The sequence below is a fragment of the Leptodactylus fuscus genome, chromosome 6 (assembly GCF_031893055.1).
Source record: "Leptodactylus fuscus isolate aLepFus1 chromosome 6, aLepFus1.hap2, whole genome shotgun sequence".
Lineage (NCBI taxonomy): Eukaryota > Metazoa > Chordata > Amphibia > Anura > Leptodactylidae > Leptodactylus > Leptodactylus fuscus.
In genome coordinates, this window is record NC_134270.1 from 126,721,437 (window position 1) to 126,745,514 (window position 24,078).

At 41.4% G+C, this 24,078-nt stretch overlaps 1 protein-coding gene across 2 annotated transcripts in view; it reads left to right on the forward strand.

Moving 5' to 3' along the window:
- Window positions 1–23,583, forward strand: part of CACNB1 (calcium voltage-gated channel auxiliary subunit beta 1) — a 64,168-nt gene extending 40,585 nt beyond the window's left edge. For both annotated transcript variants that reach the window (XM_075278300.1, XM_075278301.1), the window contains 6 exons: window positions 1,812–1,892; window positions 6,754–6,812; window positions 18,784–18,893; window positions 19,658–19,809; window positions 22,224–22,319; window positions 22,668–23,583. In XM_075278300.1, the coding sequence (XP_075134401.1) occupies window positions 1,812–1,892; window positions 6,754–6,812; window positions 18,784–18,893; window positions 19,658–19,809; window positions 22,224–22,319; window positions 22,668–22,949 (780 nt within the window). In that variant the 3' untranslated portion in view covers window positions 22,950–23,583. The remainder of the gene's footprint in view (window positions 1–1,811; window positions 1,893–6,753; window positions 6,813–18,783; window positions 18,894–19,657; window positions 19,810–22,223; window positions 22,320–22,667) is intronic.
- Window positions 23,584–24,078: the final 495 nt, after the last annotated feature.

Below are 24,078 nucleotides of genomic sequence, written 5' to 3' on the forward strand. Positions count from 1 at the left end.
TAAAAAATTATGCAATTTGCTCCTAATTTCATTTGTGTTTATTGCCCATATGCATAAATCTTTTATGTTTTTTCCTGTCTAGTAATATTTTTGACTTTTAAAAAGTGGTTGCGGTCTGCATGACAATGAGAAAGTAGTCAAATTCACAAATTGCACTTATTTAAAATCTCGCTTTTCTAGGTGCAAAATCACTCCCCCCCCCCCCCCTTATCCTCTTAAAAGATGCAATAGATACAAATTGCTCCAAAAAAGTCGCAACACCAAAGGATTTGTGCCTAAGCATAAATCACCTCTTAAAATGTGCAATATACTTGCATTGCACTCAAAAGAGTCACAGTACCATAGGATTTGCACAGAGATGTGGTGAGAAATTTTCTAATCTCTTCACACCTCTGGAGTTGTGCAAACCACGACTGACTGGATAAATCACAACAGTTTCCAAAATTCATCTAGTTAATATTCAATGAAGTGGTAAGTACTGTGTGGCTGAGGCTCCACATTGCGGAAATGCAGCATTTTTGTTGTTGCAGAAGTATAAGAGCTTACTATATATCTACTATTTCTTTTGTAGCCATTATGGTCTTTGGCTAAAAAAAAATCCGCTGCAAAATCTGCAATAAAAAAAGCTGCATTTCTTTGGTCTCAGCCTTAAGGCTAAGTAGCTCAACAGGACATCCCACAGTCAAAAAGCGCTGCGGAAAAAAACGCAGAAGCAACGCATCGCGGTTCTTCCTGCAGCGCTTTAAACAGAAAGTTCGCAGAGTTTTCTTCCACGGACTTTCTGTTGCAATTATACCTATGGGGAAACCAACGGTTTTTACCACAAGGTGGGCATGGGATTCACTAAAATCTCATCCACTTTGCCCTGACTGTAAAATGACACAATTTTTCCCATGGCGTTTCCGCTGTGGGCAAATCGTGGCGTTTACATCCCATAGTGTCCCAGCCTAAAGGAGCTTTCCTGGCCATCAATGTATGCTCTGTGGGGGGTCTATCCCCAAGGTTCCCACTGATCAGCAGAATGCACAGGGGGCTAATATGTTCAAGTGGGCCCCAAACTCAGTTAGGCATAGAGGGATTGTCTGAGATTTGAAGAATTTTTTATCTAGAAACAGCGCCACTCTTGTCTATGGACTGTGTCTGGTATTGTTCCTCAGTCCATTCACCTTAGTGAGGCTTACTCTCCGTGCCAGACACATTGCCACTCTTAGTCCATAGGCTGTGTCTGGTATTGCAGAATGAGGCTGACTTGTAATACCAGTAAAAAGGGTCTACTGTTCTCAGACATCCGCTTCAATTATCAGTTGTATACCTGCAGCAACCAATGACACCCATACGCCGTATACCTGTGTGTTCGTTTTCACATGATGTCCCTGTATAATGCATGTTCTATATATGCACATTATATAAATATTGCAATAACACGCATGGTTTGTTTCTTCTCTTCTCTTTATCTTTTACTCCCTTTCTTATCTTCGGACTATTCACCTTTCCATCTCCTTGTCACTCTTCTACCTTTTAACCTCTTCATTGTTTAACCACTCTGTTCTATCCATCACCCTCTTCACTGCTTTCCTGAATCCTTATAAATAGCCAAACAGAGGCAGAAGTCAGTAAGTAACTGTATATGTCCCTGTATTGCCTCTATTTGCTCAATGTCTACCTTAGATGTTGTGTATGCTCCCTGAATTCTGCATGCTGTGATGTGTCTGTGGACAGTAGATTTGGATAAGCAGATTTGCATGATACTTGGAACATGAAGGTACAATACGTGGCAGTAGAAGGGGTATGACGTGGTCTTTCTTTTGCAGACTGAGCACATCCCGCCATACGATGTGGTGCCATCCATGAGGCCAATCATCTTAGTTGGGCCTTCACTGAAAGGATATGAGGTATATGATCTAAGCAAACCATCTATTGATACCAGTGGATCTTGTATGCTCTGGCAACTTATAGCAAAACTACAATACAAATGGAAATGAATAGCAACTACTTACATTTAGTGCTGCTATCACAATAGCAATACCTTGTTCAGCATGCCACTATGTAGCTGTAACAGAAGATGAGGGTTTGTCAGCAAGTAGTGTGACTTTTATGGCATGTCCCACTAGAAAAGTGCACTGGAGTTGTAGGGAGTCTTTCAGGTCAGAGGATACCATGAGGTCAACCAAGATGTGTGTCCTCATACCCCCTGTTGATGTAAGGGAGGGCATATAAATCATCGGCTTCCACCAGTAAGGATCAGACCAAGCAGAAGAGGAGTGCTGACATGCCAGCCAGTGCAAGGCATATTTATATGTGTGCACTGGCCCTAAGGCTTACTTAGGACCATAGTGGAGCAAGTCCAATGCTCCTGACTATGGCTTGGAGTCAGATGACTGCTGGAAAGGGACCTGCATGCGAAAGCCACAGGAGATAGAGAGCATAAGCCTGATATCAGCTTGTAAGAGAGCCACATCAGACAGAGAATGCAAGGCTGTTACCTGCAACAGGCTAAGGACAAGTCACTTAAAGGATTTAAGGCCTGATGCCTGAATGTGAAGGGAACACAGTATTGGCATTTACAGCGAGGGTAGGTGGCAAAGTCCCCATATGACCAGTTGTTGCCTCTTCCCAAGTGTCCCTCTGCTTCTCTGTGGGTTTTCAACAACCATATACAAGTTGCCTCATTGACAGACCCTTGTAACCCTTACAGTTGTTGCCTCTTCTCGAGGTCTTCTATAACCACCAATAACTTGCTTCTTTTTTAGTAAAGTTTGCTTGACTGTTAGTGTTTATCCCTGCTTCTGACCACCATAACCCTCAGGATATGATCCCATGTTTGTTGTGGCATCTTACCATAGAACTATGAGGCTTAAAGCCTGCTGGAAGCAAAAAGGAGTCCACCACCACCAAAATACTGTTGTAAGGATGGTTAGTGACCTTTTTGTGTCAAAATGTAATCTTATTCCTGAGAAAATCAACTTTTATTCCATATGTAAATGACCTTTTTGGGCATATTCACTCCTGCCGCAGCATCCGTTTTCACCTGTGGTTACAGCGCCCTATTATAAAGATTAACAAGTCCCAATGTGTGGATCTGCAGGTAAAATGGGTGCTCTGGCAATCGCAGCTTTACCCCAGGTGCACTGAACGGATGGTGGTGTTAGGCTGAGTTCACACACGGTTTTTAAGAGCGGATTCTGAGGCAGCCTCCGTGTCAAAATCCGGTCCAAAAAACCCAGTGTAAACTCAGCCTTAGACTCTCTTCAAATATCTAAGGGAGTTTATGGCAAAGTTTAACTTAACATTTAATGTGTTAATAACACTATGTTACAGAGTGACTTTTTTAGAATAGGATATCACACTGCAGAAAGTTATCATGCTGCAGAAAGCCTTGTAAAACACTGCTATACCTATAAATCTGCCTAGTCATCCCATATATTCTCAAATAAATTTAGATTTGAAATATAGAACCAGATTTACTATTGTGGTTGCACCTCAACTATGGCATAAAATGTGGAAAAATCTGGTGGAAATTGCCACATTATGGGGGCACCTAGTTTTAGGGTATAGCTGTTATACGCCAAATTACTCCAAAATTGTGAACTAAATTCTGGCCCAATGTAGTCCAAATTTTAGGTAATACAATCATAGGCTAAGGACCCACATTGCGGAAACACAACTTTTTTTGTTGCAGATATTGCTGCGTTTTGGTCAGTTAAAGCTAGAAATGGAATGGGCAGAAGGAGGAAGTATACTTTGCTTTCTAGATATTTCCCATTGATTCGGTAATGTGGGGCCTTAGTCTTAAAGGGGTTTTCTGGCCCGAAATGGATTTTTACTACTGAAAACCTATCTATATATACGTCATCAGTACATGATCCATGGGATTGGTCACCCAGACCCTGCAAAGATCAACTATTCTGGCAACCTCCATCCTATGCATAGGTCATCAGTATACAAAAGCCATTTGGGGCCGGAAAACCCCTTTAAGCTAAGGTCCCACATAGGGAGACACAACCAAAAAACTCTGTGGGAATGCATTGTGTTTTTTTCTGCAGCGCTTCTCACAAAATGTCCACAGAGTTTTCCTCTGTGTACTTTCCGTAGGTATAATTGACATGCTGCAGATTTTTTTTCTGCAATGTGTGTATGGGATTAGCCAGAATCTCATCGACTTTGTAGGTACTGTAAAACGCTGCACATTTTGTTGCAGCATTTCCACTGTGGCATAATTGCGACGTCTACTCTACGTCTTGCCCCAGTCTTAAAGAGGACCTTTCACCATATCCGGGCACAGGCAGTTCTATATAGTGCCAGAAAGCTGACAGTGCGCTGAATTCAGCGCACTGTCGGCTTTCCCGATCTGTGCCCGGTGTGAAGAGCTTACGGCCCGGTACCGTAGCTCTTCTATGGTCAGAAAGGCGTTTCTGACCATTAGCCAGAGACGTCCTTCTGCCTCGTGGCGCCAATCGCGCTGTGCTGTGGAGCTGGGAGGAACGCCCCCTCCCTCTGCTCACACAGCTCGTCCATAGATGAGTATTATCAGGAGAGGGAGGGGGCGTTCCTCCCCGCTCCACAGTACAGCGCGATTGGCGCCGCGAGGCAGAAGGACGTCTCTGGCTAATGGTCAGAAACGCCCTTCTGACTGTAAAGCGCTACGGTACCGGGACCGATAGCGCTTTACACCGGGCACGGATCGGGAAAGCCGACAGTGCGCTGAATTCAGCGCACTGTCAGCTTTCTGGCAGTATATAGAACTGCCTGTGCCCAAAAGTGGTGAAAGGTCCTCTTTAAGGCCTTTTAACACATCCCTATTACCGTTGTTATTATTTACCATTATTATGAGTGATCTTTCCCGATAGTTTGCCTGCTTCAGACTGAGACTCCACATTGTGGAAATGCAACTTTTTGAGCCAAATCCAAAAGTGGATTGAGCAATAGATATACGTAAAGGAGCTTCCTATATAGTTCCTATATATTTCCCACTCTTGGCTTTGACTCCAAATAAAACGCAGTAAGATCTGCAACAAAAAAAGCTGTGTTTCTGCATCATGGGGATGAAATGCACAAAGGATCACTCAATAATTGAGGAAATGCTCAGTTGACAAGTGATCGCTTTTATTTTTACAATTATTTCTGCTGCATCCGCCCATCTAGAAAGTCTGTAGGTGCACCAGATTAATCATCCAGCATCAAGCACTGTGATAAATCTGGTGCAGTTTCAGACTGCCTGTCTAACGTAACATTATCTAACTATTACTAAATTCTTGCCATTGTGTTTCTTACAATCTAGTCCTCAATCCCTAATACTGAATCTGCTGTATATAGGGGGTGCTGTTTATTTGATCAGTATTTCATGCACAGAAATATGTAGACATGATTTACATACAGGAGTGTAGGTAAGGGAGGGAATAGTAGACAAACCTCCTACATTCCATGGAGGTGCCAACAAGCAATTCTACCTTGGATGTGCATTTAGTGGATTCACACGTACTGTCATTTTTGCACCATTGACAAATTTTCACTTCTTTCAGGATTAGGCCCCACGTTGTGGAAACGCAGCTTATTTTGTTGCAGATTTTCTGTGGTTTTTTTGAGTGGCTAAGGCCAGGGCCCCACCGGACAGAAAGGCCGCGATTTGCCTGCGGGGGGAAAATTGCTGCGTTTTACAGTACAGGCAAAGTGGATGGGATTCTAGCAAATCCCATGCACACTTTGCAGTAAAAACCACCATGCAAACACTCTGTGTTTTCCAAACTGTTTTTGGAAATCGCAGCGTGTCAATTATACCTACGGAAACGCCGGCAGTTTTCCCATAGGTATAAATGCAATGGAAAGTCCGGGGAGGAAAACTCTGTGAACTTTCTGTTTAAAGCACTGCGAAAAGAACTGCGATGCATTCCTGCCATGGTTTTTCCCGCAGTGCTTTATTGTTGTGGGGCCTTAGCCTTAAAAAGAAATGGGAAATATATAGGAAGTTCTTATATGTCTACGATTTACTCAATCCACTTCTGACTTTGGCTCAAAAAAAAAAAAAAAAAAAACCGCAACAAAATCTGCAACAAAAAAAGCTGCGTTTCAGCAACATGGATTTTGATGCAGATTTGCTATAGACTTGCTGCAGGTTTCACACCTTGCAACACCACATGTAATTCCACCTTTTAGGCTAAGGTCCCACGGGCCGGAACTGCCGCGCTAAAGTGCTGCGGGAACAACCGCGGCATGAAGGCATTGCGGTTCAACAGAAAGTTCACAGAGTTTTCATCCACGGACTTTCTGTTACAGTTCTATCTATAGAAAAGCCGCCGGCGTTTCCATAGATATAATTGACATGCTGCGATTTTCAAAACCGCAACGGTTTTGGAAATCGCAGTGTGTCCATGTTGTGATTTTTTCCACTATGTAGGCATGGGATTCGCATAAATCCCATCCACTTTGCAAGTACTGTACAATGCCGCGATTTTCCCCACGGCATTTCCACTGCAGCCGAATTGTGGCGTTTCCAGCCCGTGGGGCCCCGGCCTTAGGTATAAAGCCATAGCAGCAAGCTAAATGCTAGCTAGGATCGCTTTGCATTTTCTCCTTTCCTTTCCTATGTCTGTAACATTTTTTGGCTTTTCAGTTGTCTAAAGCTTATCACTTGTTTCTTCTCTCATATCTAAGCACTCGTGTGGTTATCCTAATCATTTTATGCTTCTGGTTGTGTTATTCCTTGTGTTTGGCAGTCACTAGTCTACAGTTCTCCAACATTTCTTTGTATGCCTGCAGGTCACAGATATGATGCAGAAAGCTTTGTTTGACTTCTTGAAGCATCGCTTTGATGGAAGGTATTCAGCATCTTGAATGTTGGTTTGTGAATAAGCACTTATAAGCAGATAAACCTCATAAAACTGAATATGAAACGTTAGTAAAACTAATGAAAGTAATAGAGGATGGCTAAAATGAGGTGACATATGGAGGCCTTTTATTAAAAAATAGACAGGACACATACAAAGATTAAATGGGTTTTCCATTTTTAGACCTATATTGAGATTTCGGTTATTGTTTGCAGTATACACGCAATAATATATGACCTCTCAAAATTGGTCTGTAAGTGGACAACCCCTTTAAATTCAATGGAAAATAATAGTATCTAAAGAAAATAATATTGAAAAATATATTATTGAATATTCTGGCCTGTAAGTGAATGTCTGCAATGTATTCTTTTCCTGACAGAATATTTAGATATGTTAAAGGGGTTTTCTCATCTCAGGATTTCAGCTACCTTCCTGTCTCCTCTCACCCCACTTCCTGGTTTTCAGCTCAGTTTTTCTGTAAATGGCACAGTTATCTCTGGATTTACTTACAGAGATAGCAGAAGCTGCTCAAGAAATGCATCAGTATGCAGAGAGGAAGAGAAGAGAATATGTGTCCCCCGGAGTAGGGACTGTCATCTTACTGACCTGTTTAACAGGTCTGTAACCTACCCAGGCCTGTAAACACTGAGGAGGTATTTATACCTGTATCTGTCAAACCGCACAAGGCAGATAAAACACTGTATTGGGTAAAACACTTCAGTTAGCTTAAGCAAGTCTGCATATGATCCTTGAGATGGGAATACCCCTTTAAGGTGTAAATGTCCTTTCAGTTTTTCCATAATGAATAGTACAGACAAGATTTAGAAACTTTGTAATAGATGTTCTGAACTCCTCACCCCTAAACCATTTACTTCACTACTCTAATCCATGTTGAGAGAATACAGGATGCATCCCGTAAAGAGAGGAGGAGGAGGAGGATGGAGGAGCTTATAAGAGACAGGATACATACCGGTGTAGCTAACAGTAGGTTTTCTATCTCACCAGCAAGTTATATTTACAACAAAACTGTTCAATACTTCTTAAAAGAACTGCTCAAGAGTATTTTTATTTGCAGTAGCACTTCTATGTATGAGTCTCTTCTTCAAGCTATTCCTTCTCCTCCCCTTTCCATAGAAATCAGGGTATTTTTCTCTAGTCGCAAATATTACAAAGCTTCTCTATATTTGCTTATACTATTGAAAAAAAGGTCTGTTAATGCTATTAATCGGTTAATAAGTGCAACTATATTACTTTAGCAGTGTTTTGACTGATTTCTGGGTTTCTCTGGGAAGGTCTAGCATCTTCTGCATTTGTTTACTTGGTGTAGCTTCCTGCTGCAATACATTTTGGTAGTTGTAGGCTCTCACACTATCTCCAGCACCCCCCCCAAACACCCCCTCCCTGCCTGCCTAGATATTCCTCTCACTGTTAGCCTTTCCTTACTCACTCAGCCCACCCCCCACCTCCTCCCTATTTCCCCTTTCCTACTCCCCCTCCCTACCGCCCACTCTATTATACTTTACCTGTCTTCTTCCTTCTGCTGGGAACACGCAGCACTGTGTCCGTAGCCTTCAATATTTCTCTATTGTGCATGCTCCCAGCTTGGGCAATAGAGATGTATTGTCAGCTTCACTGCTTCTATTGTGCATGCGTGAACAACGTCATCAGAGGAGGAAGAACTGTTCCCCCAGGGAAGGAAGCCCAGACAGGAAGAAGATGGGTAAGTATGATGGGGTGGATGGGATGGGGAGTAGTAGTGACGCATTTCCGGAAACGGATCGCCACCAGATAATCAGAATATGTCCCAGGGGTGGTCACTTGACTGCCTCAAGGATATGGGTAACTATACATTTTTGATAATCAATGTTCTTTAGAAAGTAGGAGGGTGTTTAGATTTGTGTAGGGATTTTAGGTTATATCGGACAACCCCTTTAAGTACAGGTTATAAAAAGAATTATTATAGGCAAGTGTTTTCTCCAGGGAAAATAACTGAAGATTCATCTTTTGTTGAAGTCAGGATTTTCTGCTTGCTCTTACTTTCCTGGTGTGAGGATCTTTCATTATTCTTTACCAGGTGGCAGGTGGTTCTAGCTGTAACAACAAAATAAGCCAGCAGCCCTGTCATAGGTCCCCTGAGTGTTTGTATTGGAAATACACTGCCTCATGTATAAGCCTGTAGTAATATGTCAGCACTGACAACAACCAATGACAAGCGAGATGTCTACTTGGGAGAGCCCTTCACAGGGGAATTTACAAAGGGCAAGTTGCGTCAAAATGGGAATGTCCTTTTAAGGGGAGTGGCCTTGATAAATATAAATATATCCAGACCCCATATAATAATATCAGACCCCAGATTGTTACTAGCAAATTAAAATTAACAATTGTGATATTATTATTTAAGCCATTTAGCGATTCCTTTAAATATTTTACACGTTTTTTTTTTTCATACCAAGCTTTTTCTTTCTCTGCATCTCTATGATATATAGAGAAATGTCTCTATATACCAGTACATTGCATATATTTTATTGTATTAGCTATCTGATATACTAATACATTATGTAGGCACAGTACGATACTATTGCAACTTGTAAGTAAAAACCTCTATTGAAACTAATAAACTTTACATTGATAGAGGATTTCCCAGGATCCTCCTCATTAATATTCACAGCACTGAGCTGACTTCACAGTGCAGCAAATAATAATGAGCCTACAGTTAGGTGGAAGTGACTATTCATGGGGTGAATGGGTGAGTTGACCTGAAAACCTGGGAATTCCAGGTGAGTTGACAAGTCTGTAATGAAGCTCTTTATTGCAAGAGTTACGGTAAGTTCAGACGGGGTTTTTTGGACCGGAACCTTCCAGTCCAAAAAACGGGTAGCCGCGGCTGAATGCCGGCGCACTGCACCAGCATCCAGCCACGCACTGCACTGGCATCCAGCCGCGCACTCTGCTCCAGATTAGGCCCAATGAATGGGCATCACACTTCTTTTTTCTGGGAGCCGGAAGAAACGGCTCCTGGAAAAAACTCCTGATTTCAGTGGGAGCCGTCTTTTTGGTCAGGATTTTGAGGTGGATACGGCCTCAAAATCCTGACCAAAAATCTCTGTGTGAACTTACCCTTACATTGTGTTCACTACTTTGGATTGAAAGGGTAGTCGTAAATAAAAGAGGTCTTTGAAGGGGTTGTCTCCCAATCATACCTGATCACTTCTGTCTACACCACTACCACCAGGACCCTGACTGATGACGAGAACAGGCATCACATGTCCGCCTTGGAGCAGTGGTTGTACGTGCACTTTGCCACCCCTTTTATATTTTATGGGACTGATGAAGGTAACTGAATGCTGCACTTGGCTCTCAGTCTCTTCTACAATAAGAGGAGTGTCAGTGCACATAGACAACCATCACTCCATATAATTGGGAGTGAATTAAACCCATGTTCTCATGAACAGTAGGGACCACCAAAGGTGAAACCTTATTTATCCTGTGGATAAAGTGGTGATTGTATGACAACCCATTTGAGTAGAAGGCAATAGAAAATGTATAAAGGAGAGTTTGTCTTATTCTTATTATGCTATAGGAAAGTAATTTTGTGATTAATTTACATTGTGTGAACCAGTTTAGGGACAATGCTTCAAAAAGTTTAGGGGGTGTTCACACATATGAATTTGACGCTATATTTTGCCCTTATTGGGTAGGGCCAAACTCTGCAAGCAGATTTTGACAAATTCCACATTGAAAGAAAAGGTGTATTTTCTACCTCCTATTCAATGGGATTCCCAGGCGGAATCTGCCTGAAGTGCAAATAGGATGCTTATTTTTTCTGCTAAGTGAAAAGATCAGCTACTGCCTTCGAATGAAATGAATGTGAAGCAGATTTCAGGTGAAATTTTAGGTGGATTCAGCATCAAATTCCTACGTGTAAATGCTCCTTTAAAAGAACCCAGTAGAAAAATATTCCTTCAGCACAAGAGGTCTATAGTAAAACTTGACTTTTATTGGAAAAATATAAAAAATAGGTACCAGACATAGGAAAAAAGATGTAGAAAAACTTACATGGTCAATTCCAAGTATGCATGTATGGTTGAAGACAGACAAGCCTACGCGTTTCGGGACATCCGTCCCTTACTCATGGCAATACTACTGCGTCTGTTACACTGGAGCTATAAATAGGTAAGCTCACAGGTGTGAAATTAGCATACAGCTGGCATATAATTAAAAACAAATGTTGACTAAAACAAAAACATGCAGAATAAATATACACACATACAATACACGGAGGACAATCCTAAGCGAAGAGACAAGAAATGGCAACACATCAACATAATGACATAAGGCAAAGATTAATATGGACAAAAAGCCGTATTTAAAAGGACACAAGCAATGGATTAGGTTATAAAAACCACCCCTAACTAAACGTCAAGAGCACTCACCAAAAAGAAAAGATCCACCTGCAGGATCATATAACATCATTGCATGGTGATGAAGAAGTCTTTGTGATCAAAAATCCCAAGGAATATACATATAACCACAGGTTTCTATATGGTGAGAGGAAGGCGTCTCAGTAACTATGGCATCCAAAGAAGACACATGATCCTCCAGTCACATGATGCGAGTCACATGATCGGGATTCTTAGCCAGAATGTTCCACATAGAAAAATATATACATGGCTTGTGAACACTTGGTCTGTGGTTGCATGCCACAGACCAAAGGATCAAAATGCTGTACAAAGAATAATGGTAATTAGCAAGTAAGTATAAAAAATACACGTGTGTATATATATATATATATATATATATATAACAGAACAAAAAAAAAAAATTTGTGAAAAAAAAAAATATATATATATATATATTTTTTGAAAATGTGCACACACATAAAAAATATTGCATCAAACAATTTTTAAATTGTAAAACGGATCATGTTATATATTTAATTTGGTGCAATATTTGCAATTTATTTTATGTGGGGTGCACTATCCGGCCTCTGAAGATTCGAATCTCGGAACACTTGTCTGACTGCAATAAATCTGCTGCCAATAATGTATCTGGGGCGTCCAAACACTTTATTTTGCATCACAATGGCAACACATCATCATTCTGCTTCTGTGCAATTGAGCATGTTAATCGACCAACCCGAGGTGGTGACTGGCGGAGGAAGGTGCTCAAGCGGGAGGCGTTCTGGATTTTTGAGCTTGGCACACGTTTCCCCAAAGGGTTAAATTTCAAATCAGATTTAATATATTTTTATTAAGAAATTTATTTATTTATTTATTTTCCATATATATGTATATATGTGTATATATATATTTATTTTTTTATTTAATTTTTTTTTTTATTATATTTTTAAAAAAAAAAAAAAAATTTGGTACTATTCCGTTATCGGGCCAGCAGCAGCGCATTTCAGCACCAGCTTTCGGGACAGCAGTTCAGTTCAGCAGCGGGAATTACAATGACATCCGAGGACTGCTGGCCCGATGCTTGTGCCCAGTAGCCAGTACATCAATGACCCCCCCTCCATCTCCTCCTCCTTCCAGTGCTGCCCCCCAGCTCTCCTTACATCTACCCCGTACCCTCTCCCCGCCACATGACTAAGCCGATGCTGGCCCGATGATAGAGGCCGTGCTTGTGTGTAGTAGGCAGTACATCGATCGATGCCCTCATCCTCCTCTTCCTTCCAGTGCTGCCCCCCAGCTCTTCTTACATCTGCCCCGTACCCTCTCCCTGTAATAGGCCTCACCGTAAATCTTGAGCAATGAATGCTACTAGATAGCCGCCGGACGCTGCAGAAAGTTTGTCCCTCCGGCTCGCTGTAGCTCACCGTTCCTATAGTCGGCGTGTTTCTTGTCAGGGCCTGGATTGAGCCCCGGTGTCTTTCCTTTCGGTCTCGGTACTAGCGCTGAGGTGAGGCCTAGTCGTGTGGCGGGGAGAGGGTACGGGGAAGATGTAAGGAGAGCTGGGGGGCAGCACTGGCAGGAGGAGAAGGATGGGGGAGGGGGGTCATCGATGTACTGGTTACTGGGCACAAGCATCGGGCCAGCAGTCCTCGGATGTCATTGTAATTCCCGCTGCTGAACTGCTGTCCCGAAAGCTGCTGCTGAACTGCGCTGCTGCTGGCCCGATAACGGAATAGTACCAAAAATTTTAATGTTGTTTTTTTTTGTTTTTTTTATATTTTTATATATTTTTTTATTTTTTTTATTTTTCACAAATTTTTTTTTTTTTGTTCTGTTTTATATATATATATATATATATATATATATATATATATATATATATATATATATATATGTATATATACATGTGTATTTTTTATACTTACTTGCTAATTACCATTATTCTTTGTACAGCATTTTGATCCTTTGGTCTGTGGCATGCAACCACAGACCAAGTGTTCACAAGCCATGTATATATTTTTCTATGTGGAACATTCTGGCTAAGAATCCCGATCATGTGACTGGAGGATCATGTGTCTTCTTTGGATGCCATAGTTACTGAGACGCCTTCCTCTCACCATATAGAAACCTGTGGTTATATGTATATTCCTTGGGATTTTTGATCACAAAGACTTCTTCATCACCATGCAATGATGTTATATGATCCTGCAGGTGGATCTTTTCTTTTTGGTGAGTGCTCTTGACGTTTAGTTAGGGGTGGTTTTTATAACCTAATCCATTGCTTGTGTCCTTTTAAATACGGCTTTTTGTCCATATTAATCTTTGCCTTATGTCATTATGTTGATGTGTTGCCATTTCTTGTCTCTTCGCTTAGGATTGTCCTCCGTGTATTGTATGTGTGTATATTTATTCTGCATGTTTTTGTTTTAGTCAACATTTGTTTTTAATTATATGCCAGCTGTATGCTAATTTCACACCTGTGAGCTTACCTATTTATAGCTCCAGTGTAACAGACGCAGTAGTATTGCCATGAGTAAGGGACGGATGTCCCGAAACGCGTAGGCTTGTCTGTCTTCAACCATACATGCATACTTGGAATTGACCATGTAAGTTTTTCTACATCTTTTTTCCTATGTCTGGTACCTATTTTTTATATTTTTCCAATAAAAGTCAAGTTTTACTATAGACCTCTTGTGCTGAAGGAATATTTTTCTACTGGGTTCTTGCATTGTTCCACCCCAGCCGGGGGTGTATTTTTTCGTGCACTCTTGGTCTAGCTGATTCTCTTTAAGATTTATGGTGAGCTGTGGACTGTGTTTTTTCTTGTGCAAATGCTCCTTTACCCTACACATAAACAAGGCTCATCTGTAATGCTACCCTCTGCCTATGGTAAATAGCAGCGTTGCCTCTGGGAAACAGCTGCCATATTTTCTTAGCCCAGAAAATGCCTCTTCTGGGTGTAGGCAGTGCAGATTATTTTAAGTAGTCACGTTTCTTTTGAATTTATTTTAAAATGTGTGGTAATAAACTTGATGTCATGTGATGAGACAGAAATATCAAGATTAAAATGGCATGGAAATCCCCAAACCTCATGTAATATTCTTGGTGTGGTGTTAGAGAGATAGCGAGGCTTTGTACAAAGTCACCCAGGAACATGAGTAACTCATTCCAGGAGGCGCTCTGCAGGCCACGTTCCCACCAGCTCAGCATAAATCAGGACTATTTATATGCGAATATCAGCGTAACTGCTCTGGACAGTCCATATGATACCTTAATCCAAGGATTATTCAGCTCCTCCTCATTCTGTCTGAAATGAGATCCAAATATCAATCTGGTGTTTAGCGTTAGAAAATAAACTATTAAAGAAATATTCCAAAAACACAATATTTTCCATATTTGTCTTGGAGGGTATCCACAGGCACTGTAATTCTGCCTTTGTTCTACCTACAGCATATCAGAAACAGCCTATGCCATTAAAGTCTGGGTTTGCCTCAAAACTAAAATTTAAAGGTTTATTTATGCTAAGCCCCACGTGGCATCCCGCAGCAAGAAAGCGCAGAGGGAAAACTGTGGCGGCAACACATTGCGGTTCATCCCGCAGTGCTCTAGACAGAAACTTTTCAGAGGTTTCCTCCGCAGACTTTGTTACAGTAGTACCTATGGGAAAACCACCTGCATTTCCATAGGTATAATTGGCATGCAGCGATTTCCAAAACTGGGCCAAATCGTGGCGTTTATGCCACGTAGGGCCCCGGCCTTAAAAGGGAACTTTATGGGTATGTTCAGTTTGCATTCTGCGTGTGAACATTGTGCGCAGCTAGCCACAACAGAATGCTGGTGCAGTGCATCGGCATCCCGTCATGGAATTCCGCTCCGGATTAGGCCCAAATGAATGGGCCTAATCGGGAGGGAGGCTTGCGGCTGATTCAGCTGCAGAATCCACAGCAAGATAGGGCAGCTTGCTTTTTTTTCTGCGAGCAGGAAAAAACGATAACGGAAAAAAGAAGTGAACAGCTCCCATTAAAGTCAATGGGAGGTGTTTTTTTGGAGCCTAATTCGGAGGCAGATTCTGCATCAAAAAACTCTGTGTGAACTCAGCTTAAGGATTGCTTTGGAGGATTTAGAGTGATCCTGCATTTAGGACGACGTTTTACCTCCTCCACCAGCTCATTTGCATCCTTTAATAGGCTCCACTTACTGATTCCAGCACAGTTGAATTTTTTTCTCTGGCTTCCAGTGCTATTAGTTTTGGAAGCTGATATGCTAATCAGCCTCACTACTGTCAAGTGGGCAGTCTCAAGCAGTAATCCCATCCCCAACTTGCGGAAAAATACACACAATACACGCTGTGGTTTTGGACATTGCGGCATGTAAATTATACATCTGTAAATGCCGTCAGTTTCCCTAAAGGTATAATGGAAGCAGAAAGTCCGCAAAGGAAAACTCTGCAAATTTTCTGTGCAAAGTGCTGTGGGAAAAAAACGTGATGCATTGCCTTGACGGCAACAAGCCAGGAACGGAAAAAAAGCTTTGGAAGAAACCTTTCTACTGACAACCCAAAACTAGGCCTTTTCTAAGTGCAAAGCCTTGATGAAAACTCCATTAATGTTAAGGCCCCGGGCCATGGCAAAAAAGCACTGAGGGAAAAACTACAGCGGCAATGCATCACAGTTTTTCCCACAGCGCTTTTCACAGGAAACCTTTGTGGCAGGGGCGTAACTACTGGGGTACCGGCCACCACAGGGCCTGGGACAGTAGGGGGCACGGTGGCAGCCACTACCGCTGCGGATTTTTTTTTTTTTTCAATAGGCCGTTACCTGATGGATCATGGCTCACAGCCACCGGCGCTTATTCTTCTGCGGAGGAAGCTGTAAGCATGAACCTGGATCAGTAAGTAAGGCCGCAGACCAGCAAACCCCACAAACACCGTTCTCATTATACTTGGGGGTCTTTTCAAATATTTGCCTTGGGGCCCCGCCATTCCTAGTTACGCTACTGCTCTGCAGACTTTCTGCTACTATTATACCTATAGGGAAACGATTGGCATTTCCGTAGGTGTAATTGAAATGTTTCGGTTTCCAAAACCGCAATGGTGTTAGAAATAAATGTGTATCCACTGCACGTATTTTTTTGCAATGTGTGGATGGGATTCGCTAGATTTTCAATGACTGTAAAATGCTGTGTTTACACCATGTGGGGCCCCTAATACCCTTTAAACTTTAATATTTCTCATTCATTTCTCTTTTATCTATATATTTACTTTAGAGACAACCCCTTCTAATTTGTTTAACTGCTATAATACTGTGTATCATTTACAGGCTGTTGTGTATTTAGTTGTGAGAGGTCATACACATTTGTTTAACATTGCTGCAGGGATCCTGAGCATTTTAGCAGTATTTTAGTAAAATGTCTATAAATGTGGGTTATGGCTATTATAAAGCACATGCAGAATGTAAAGTTATACCCTATGTAATATGCTTTCTGCATTACCTAACTCCTTTATACATACAAAATGCAGAACTGATTGCTCTCTAACATAAACCTGTATGTGACCACTAGTGGGCAGCAGTGAGCCATAAAGCCAGGACTGAAAGTCAGTCTAAATAATAATAATATAGTAGTAAGCATTTGAGCTATTGCCCCTGTCATTTAAAATTAGACAATATCTCATATGTAAGTGGATATATTTCAGAAAACTAGTGAGAACATCCATCACGAGTGCCATTCTGCATGTCACTTTCATAAAAGACACGACGACGTGACAGTGACTGCAGGCTATTGTGCTGTCGTACAAAAAACAATACAGCTCCCTCTTGGATTCTTAGTTTTTTCTGATGTGTATTTAGGCTGTATTACTGCTATATCCGCACCGTCTATGAACAATTATAAAGGGAGTCTGTCGTATATAAGCTAGGCCCACCTGAATCAAACTGAGTTTTCACCATGCAAATTGCCTTGCCTTTGTTTTTTGTCAATATGCAGATTAGCTCTTTGGAACAACCAGGGCATTGCAGATACTCCTAAGAGGTGATAAATAATGTGCTTGTTGCTCCAAAGAGCTCATTTTCATATTGGCAAAAAGGGCAATGGAAGCCCCGATTTACAGGAACAAAACACATTATGCTTCAGGCAGCCTATCTACCTGCAGGTCGGGGTTCTGGTGAGAGACTCCCTTTTAAGTATGACAATTCTACTATTAATAAATTACCTATATGACTCCTAAGGACAACCCATTGTTAAAGGGATCCTATCATGGATACCCTTTTTTCTGACTAAAACGTAGGAATAGCCTTAAGAAAATTCTTCTCCTACCTTTAGATGTCTTCTCCGCCACGCCATTCGGTTGAAATCCGGGTTTTCTTCGGTATGCAAATGAGTTCTCTCTTCTTCAGGAACGACCTCTCCCTTCCTGAACGGTCTTCTTCCATCCTGGGTTTTAATCTTCTAGGCCTCGGGTAGAGCCAACTGCGCATGCCCAGACCACAAGAAAATGGCCGCTTACACCAGCTTACTGTGTAAGTGGCCACAAGAAAATGGTTGCATACACCAGCTTACTGTGTAAGCGGCCATTTTCTTGTGGCCCGGGCATGCGCAGTCAGCTCTGCCCAAGGCCTAGAAGATTGAAACCCAGGAGGGAAGAAGACACAGGGAGAGGGCGTTCCAGAAGAAGATAAAGGCGTCACTGGAGAATTCTCTCACAGCATTGGGGACGCCCCCAGTGCTGCGAGAGAACTCATTTGCATACCGAAGAAAACCCGGATTTCTACTGAACGGAAGTGCGGAGAAGACATCTAAAGTTAGGAGAAGAATAGTCTTTCTTAAGGCTATTCCTACGTGTTGGTCAGAAAAAAATGGTATTCAATGATAGGATCGCTGTAAACCAAAGCAGTGATCCTGGCTTTAGAAACTCAAACCGCAGCCAGTCATACATGACCAATGTACTTTTACACGGCAGCCATTCAAATAACACGAACATGCTAGTTCTGAAAGAGCGAGTACAAGAGACCCCCTCTATGACGTCCATGTATCCGAATAGGGTATAGTGAAAGGGTTTATCATGAGAAAACTCCTAAAATGCAGGCATAGAAATAGGAGAGTAGTTTCCACATTGTATGAAGCCTTTTGTTTCCAGCTCTGTACACTGTGTAGTTGTAATAACTCTGAGTGACATTAATGAATCACTTAGCAGTAAATGTGGCAATGATGAATTCATTGTACAACATTACAGCCTTGGTAACACAATGCATGTAGTGTGTACACATAGAGGAATACATTCCTTTCAGTTCTTCATTACATCTTGGGCTACAAATAGGGACATTTGTGACCTTTATAACGTCTGGACACATTTGTAAAGTTGTTTATGTTTGCAAAAATGGCAAAATTTTAATGCAACGTGTGCTACATATAAATAAAGTAACACTTCTGACATATAAATCAATCATGAGAAAAGCATGCAAAAATAAAAGCTTGATGCTATATATATGATACATATGCTTGCACTATTCTCTTCTGTGCCAGTTTTGGTCTGCGCCATTTTTAATTAGTATTTATGGTCTTTTAATCAGGATTTCCATCACTCGGGTCACTGCGGACATCTCTCTTGCCAAACGTTCTGTCCTGAATAATCCCAGCAAGCACAACATCATGGAGAGGTCTAACACACGCTCTAGTCTTGGTGAGTGCCCTGGACAATTGAGGAATGGCAGTAAAGATTGCGACGTGAATATATGGACAAAGAGACGTCAGGATTAGGACCCGGTATATGATCTGCAGTAGTGTGGGGACAGGGATATGTAAAATGGTCTATCAAGATTTAGGCCATCAATATCAGTTTTTTCAGCCGCTTGAAGGGGCTGCAGTGCTTGGGAAGATGCTACAGCGCCTTCTTTTCTTACACTGGTTCATACTCTAGAATGCCATACATATATTTATGTTCTTGAAAGATACTTTGTTCTGATGACTATAGACTTCTTCAGAGGTATGCAGTCTATAATCACAAATATACTAAAGATTATGCAGAGTGAAAAGCAGGCCCAAAGCCTGATGCTGTACTACTGGTACAATGTTGTCATAGGAATTTTAAACCCCAAAGCCAACAATATCTACATTCTACTTGGCATTTTTTTGTATATATGATAGCTATGTATCTGGTGATCTGTATTTTCATCATCTGATAAAGATCAACGGGGTTGGGGTAGGGGGCGGCATGTTGTTTGAGAATCTCTCAAGGTATTGAGCCTGTAATTTTACTATATCATATCTCATACAGCACAGACATACGCTAATAACCTTTTTACCTTTTAATTTAGCTAAAGAGCATGTTAACATTTTTTTTCTCCGTTAAGCCATAATATTTCCCATTATTTGTTGTGATGGTATTAAATGCAGTTGTATACTGTAACTGAGACTGTCCTATTTCTCCTTGCTCACCGAGTACAGCGGAGGTGCAGAGTGAGATTGAACGCATTTTCGAGTTAGCTAGGACATTGCAATTGGTGGCACTTGATGCAGACACAATTAACCACCCAGCTCAGCTAGCCAAGACTTCGCTGGCACCGATTATCGTGTATATTAAGATCACCTCTCCTAAAGTGAGTATTACAGAAGGTGTGCCGACAATAAAGTGTTTTATGTGGTAAAGAACAGCTATTGCTGCCAAAATGCATGTATTTCCCTATACATTATTGTTGGATATTGGAGTTGAATGACTGCTGCATTGAATCACACTTGTCTAGTGACTAGCAATGTCTTTGTCACACTCTGTACTGACATAACATCCCATAATGCACCACTCGTACTCCAGTAATATTAGCACTACTATTACTCACCATTATGTGTGATTCAGGTTTCAAAGCAATATTGTCAATGCTATAGCTAAAAAATGGTTTAGCTCAATGAATAATTCATTGTACATTTGCCTATAAATATGTCACCATCACATCCCTCTAAATGCCCTTTTAAAGACCAATGTTTAAAGAAAAAAATTGGAGATGTTTTACAAATATGAGACTTGTGATGTGTTTTTGGAATCTCTATTGAAAGTTTCCAGCATAGTGTTCATTCTGCCCCCCAGGGGGTATCTTTCTGAGACATCAGAGCACTGACCACTTATTTTAGGGTCTCCACTTAACATAGTCCATTATTTGCCTGTTGGAAAATACTAGTTTATAATGACAGTTATGGTTGTATCTCCTCAAGCAGAGATGTTTGCCTGTACGGTAGCACACAGATGCCTTATTGCTCTCAAGTATGGATGTATATGGCCTCCATGTGTTACTATACAGCTGTACTTTTGTATGGAGATATGAAGATTAGAAGTGAGAATACTTCAGTACCAGGGGCGTAACTATCAGGGTAGCAGCAGTAGCGGCTGCCACAAGGCCCAAGACACCAGGGGGCCTGGCGGCAGCCTCTACCACTGCATTTTTTTTTGTTAATAGTCTGTTACTTCCTGGAGTAACTCCAGCAAGTAACGGGACCTATTTACTTACCCATCTTGGCTCCTGCTCACGGCTTCTTCTTTTGCAGAGGCTGTGTGCATGAGCCAGGATCAGTAAGTAAGGCTGCGGGCCGTGAAGCCACCAAACATTATCATTATACTCGGGGGTCTTTTCAGAAAAAAGTTTGTCAAAAGTTCGCCACGAGGCCCCACCATTCCTAGATACACCACTGTTCAGTAGATACAGCATCCAATAGAGCTTCCCAAAATTAGTTCTGGATTAATCCATATTAAATCAGGTTGACATAATTACAATCTAAGAAAACTCAAGAAGCCCCAAAAATTCAGCAGTTATCAATGGGAAGCCATGGATTTCACTCACCATGTCCACTGGAGGGAAAATATAGTATAGTATAGTATAGGATAGGATAGGATAGGATAGGATAGGATAGGATGTCATAGAAATTCATTCACATGGCTGCATGAAGAGCAATTCATGTGCATTGGGCTATTCTCATGACAATTGTAATGGATTGTCAAAAAATATAATGTCCTATTTTTGCCCATTTTCATGGCATAGACTCAAATCTATGGTGAATCTATAAAAACTGATGCCACACAGATGCAACAATGGCTGTGAACCAGTACCATTTTTCCCAGCTACTTTGCACATCAGTCATCTGAATAGAATCTTACATGCCAACCATTATGTGCGAGCTGATCAATCTTCTCCATGACATCCACATGTCTTAACAGGGCAAATCAAAGGTTGTCCTATTAAGACAATCTTTTAATATGGTCAAATGTAGCTAGTTGTGGCAACCTGACTTATCATGAACTAAAACAGACAAGAGTTGTTAAGGCCAGTTCACACAGGGTTAACGCGTTCGCATTCTGACACATATACACGTGTCAGAATATGAGCGCTCAAAACAGATCCCATTCATTTCAATGGGTCATTACGGATGTATAACACACGTAATTTTGCTGCCGCAAAATTGTGCGCGCAAAATTACGTGCGTTATATGCCCGTAAAAAGCCATTGAACTGAATGGGATCTGTTTTGAGCGCTCATATTCTGACACGTGTATATGTGCCAGAATGCGAGCGCGTTAACTCCGTGTGAACTGGTCCTTATAGTGCAAATGGCATTACTAACATACTTTGGCAAGGTCATCTATGGGTGGCAAATGAATAAACAAAGTCTCCAATCACATCTGCACTGAAGGGTTTACTAGGAGCTTCCACTGCAGATTCCATAAAAAATCATGGATAAAAAATTCCTGTATGCTGCACCTCTTTGTACGGCAAAATATCTAACACTGACACAACCCAGCTGATTTCATCATAGTCAGTGAGATTTGTCGGGCTTCATTGGCGACGTTTTTCCATTCCTCTGTTCCTATGACAAAACAGAACAACTGAATGTCTGGCAGGCATGTGAACTCGGCGTTGCATAGATATATTATGTATTTTTTGTCATTTTTCTCTTTAACAATGTATCTCTATTCTTTTATAGAACAGATTCCTATAATGCCCTATATGATGTCTATTCTCCCTCCCCAGGTATTACATAGGCTGATAAAATCCAGAGGGAAGTCGCAAGCAAAGCATTTAAATGTACAGATGGTGGCAGCAGATAAACTGGCTCAGTGCCCTCCGGTGAGTGTCAGCATTCCTGGCAGTCATGCCCGGTAGAACACGGAGTAATGCTCAGCTACTGTGACAAGTTCATGTCCTGCTCAATAAACAAACACAATCTGTTCCTTTAACGTGAATGGATTGTTTCCATTTTAGTCCGCAACATTAGGCCTGGCTAGATAATGCCTATTCCACACTGATCCATAGAAACTTAATAAATGAGCTTGGGATATGAGGCATTACTGCCTTATTGCTATTACTGCCTGAATGACAGCTCTTGAGCACTGATCATTTTTTGTGTCATTATTTGTAGACAGACATTGGAGGGAAGCAATATAATAACGGTATTGACCTCTCTTGCGCTGACAGGAAATGTTTGACATCATTCTGGATGAGAACCAGCTCGAGGATGCCTGCGAGCACCTGGCGGAATACTTAGAAGCCTACTGGAAAGCAACTCACCCGCCGAGCATTAACCCACCCAATCCATTGCTCAACCGCACCCTTGCCACAGCAGCCCTGGCATCCAGCCCTGCGCCCGTCTCCAATCTCCAGGTGCAAGTCCTCACCTCGCTTAAACAGAACCTGGGATTGTGGGGAGGCCGAGGGGAAGCAGGGTCAGGAACTAGGATGGATGAGCATGCTGTGTAGTGTTAGGGAACAGATATGTCAGAGCCAGCACAATATATCTTGACGATTGCCCTGACAGCGACATACCTACTATAAGGGAACGATTATCTCCTAGGTTACAGGGGATGACATCCAAGCCATTAGCTTTCCTCCTGGTGGCTAATGTACGAATAGGCAAACCGTTTACAGAACACATTGCAAGCAATGCCTGTGTAAAGCTACCTTATACTACACAAAGTCACAGATATATACTATATATAAGCCTCTTTATTTATATAATTTATGAAATTCACAAGTAGAAATGGCAGATATTAAAGACGTAGAGTAGAAATACTATTTACTAGATTTCGGTCCTGGACAACCTCCTACTATAGTGGTACTAGTATTGACATTGGTGGATGTTTTTCTCTATATGCATTACACCGCATATATTTCACATGATGGCGGTTGCTGACAATGACTGTTTACCCGGAGAACTTCCTGCTACTGCTCTTAACCCTTATCTTTTCAGCTATTGTTAAACCGCAGTGCCTGACTTCAGCCCCTACCCCATATCTGACATCTTCTGCAGCGCCATCTGGCTTACAACACCTGACAGTCATAGGCTGTTTGTACTTGACGAATATTAAATTCTTCCATGTTTTTGATTATTTAATTTCTTTTTTAATGTGTTTTTATTTAGTTCCTGTCATGGTCATTTAAGTCACTACATACTTCATATTCACATGTGCCTCATAGGATGAATAAATGGTTTGGACATTCTGTCAGGATAAAAGTCTGATATATATGTGTATAGGTATATGCATGTATATAGGTGCATAGTTAATAAATATGAAATAAAACACAAGTACACCCTATAATCCTATATTGTTGGAAGGCAAGAATTAGAAAACACTTCAAGGTAACACAAGGACTGTGTATTAGTCCATCTAATAATTGTAAAATGCCATAGCCTCAAGTGTCAAGGTAGACTTTAAGGCTAAGGCCCCACATTGTGGAAACACAGCTTTTTTTATTGCAGATTTTGTTGCGATTTTTTGTGCCAAAACCAAGAATGCCTACAAATGGAAAGGGAAATATATAGAAAGGTCTTAAATTTCTACCTTTTGCTCAATCCACTCCTGGCTTTGGCTCAAAAAACAGCAACAAA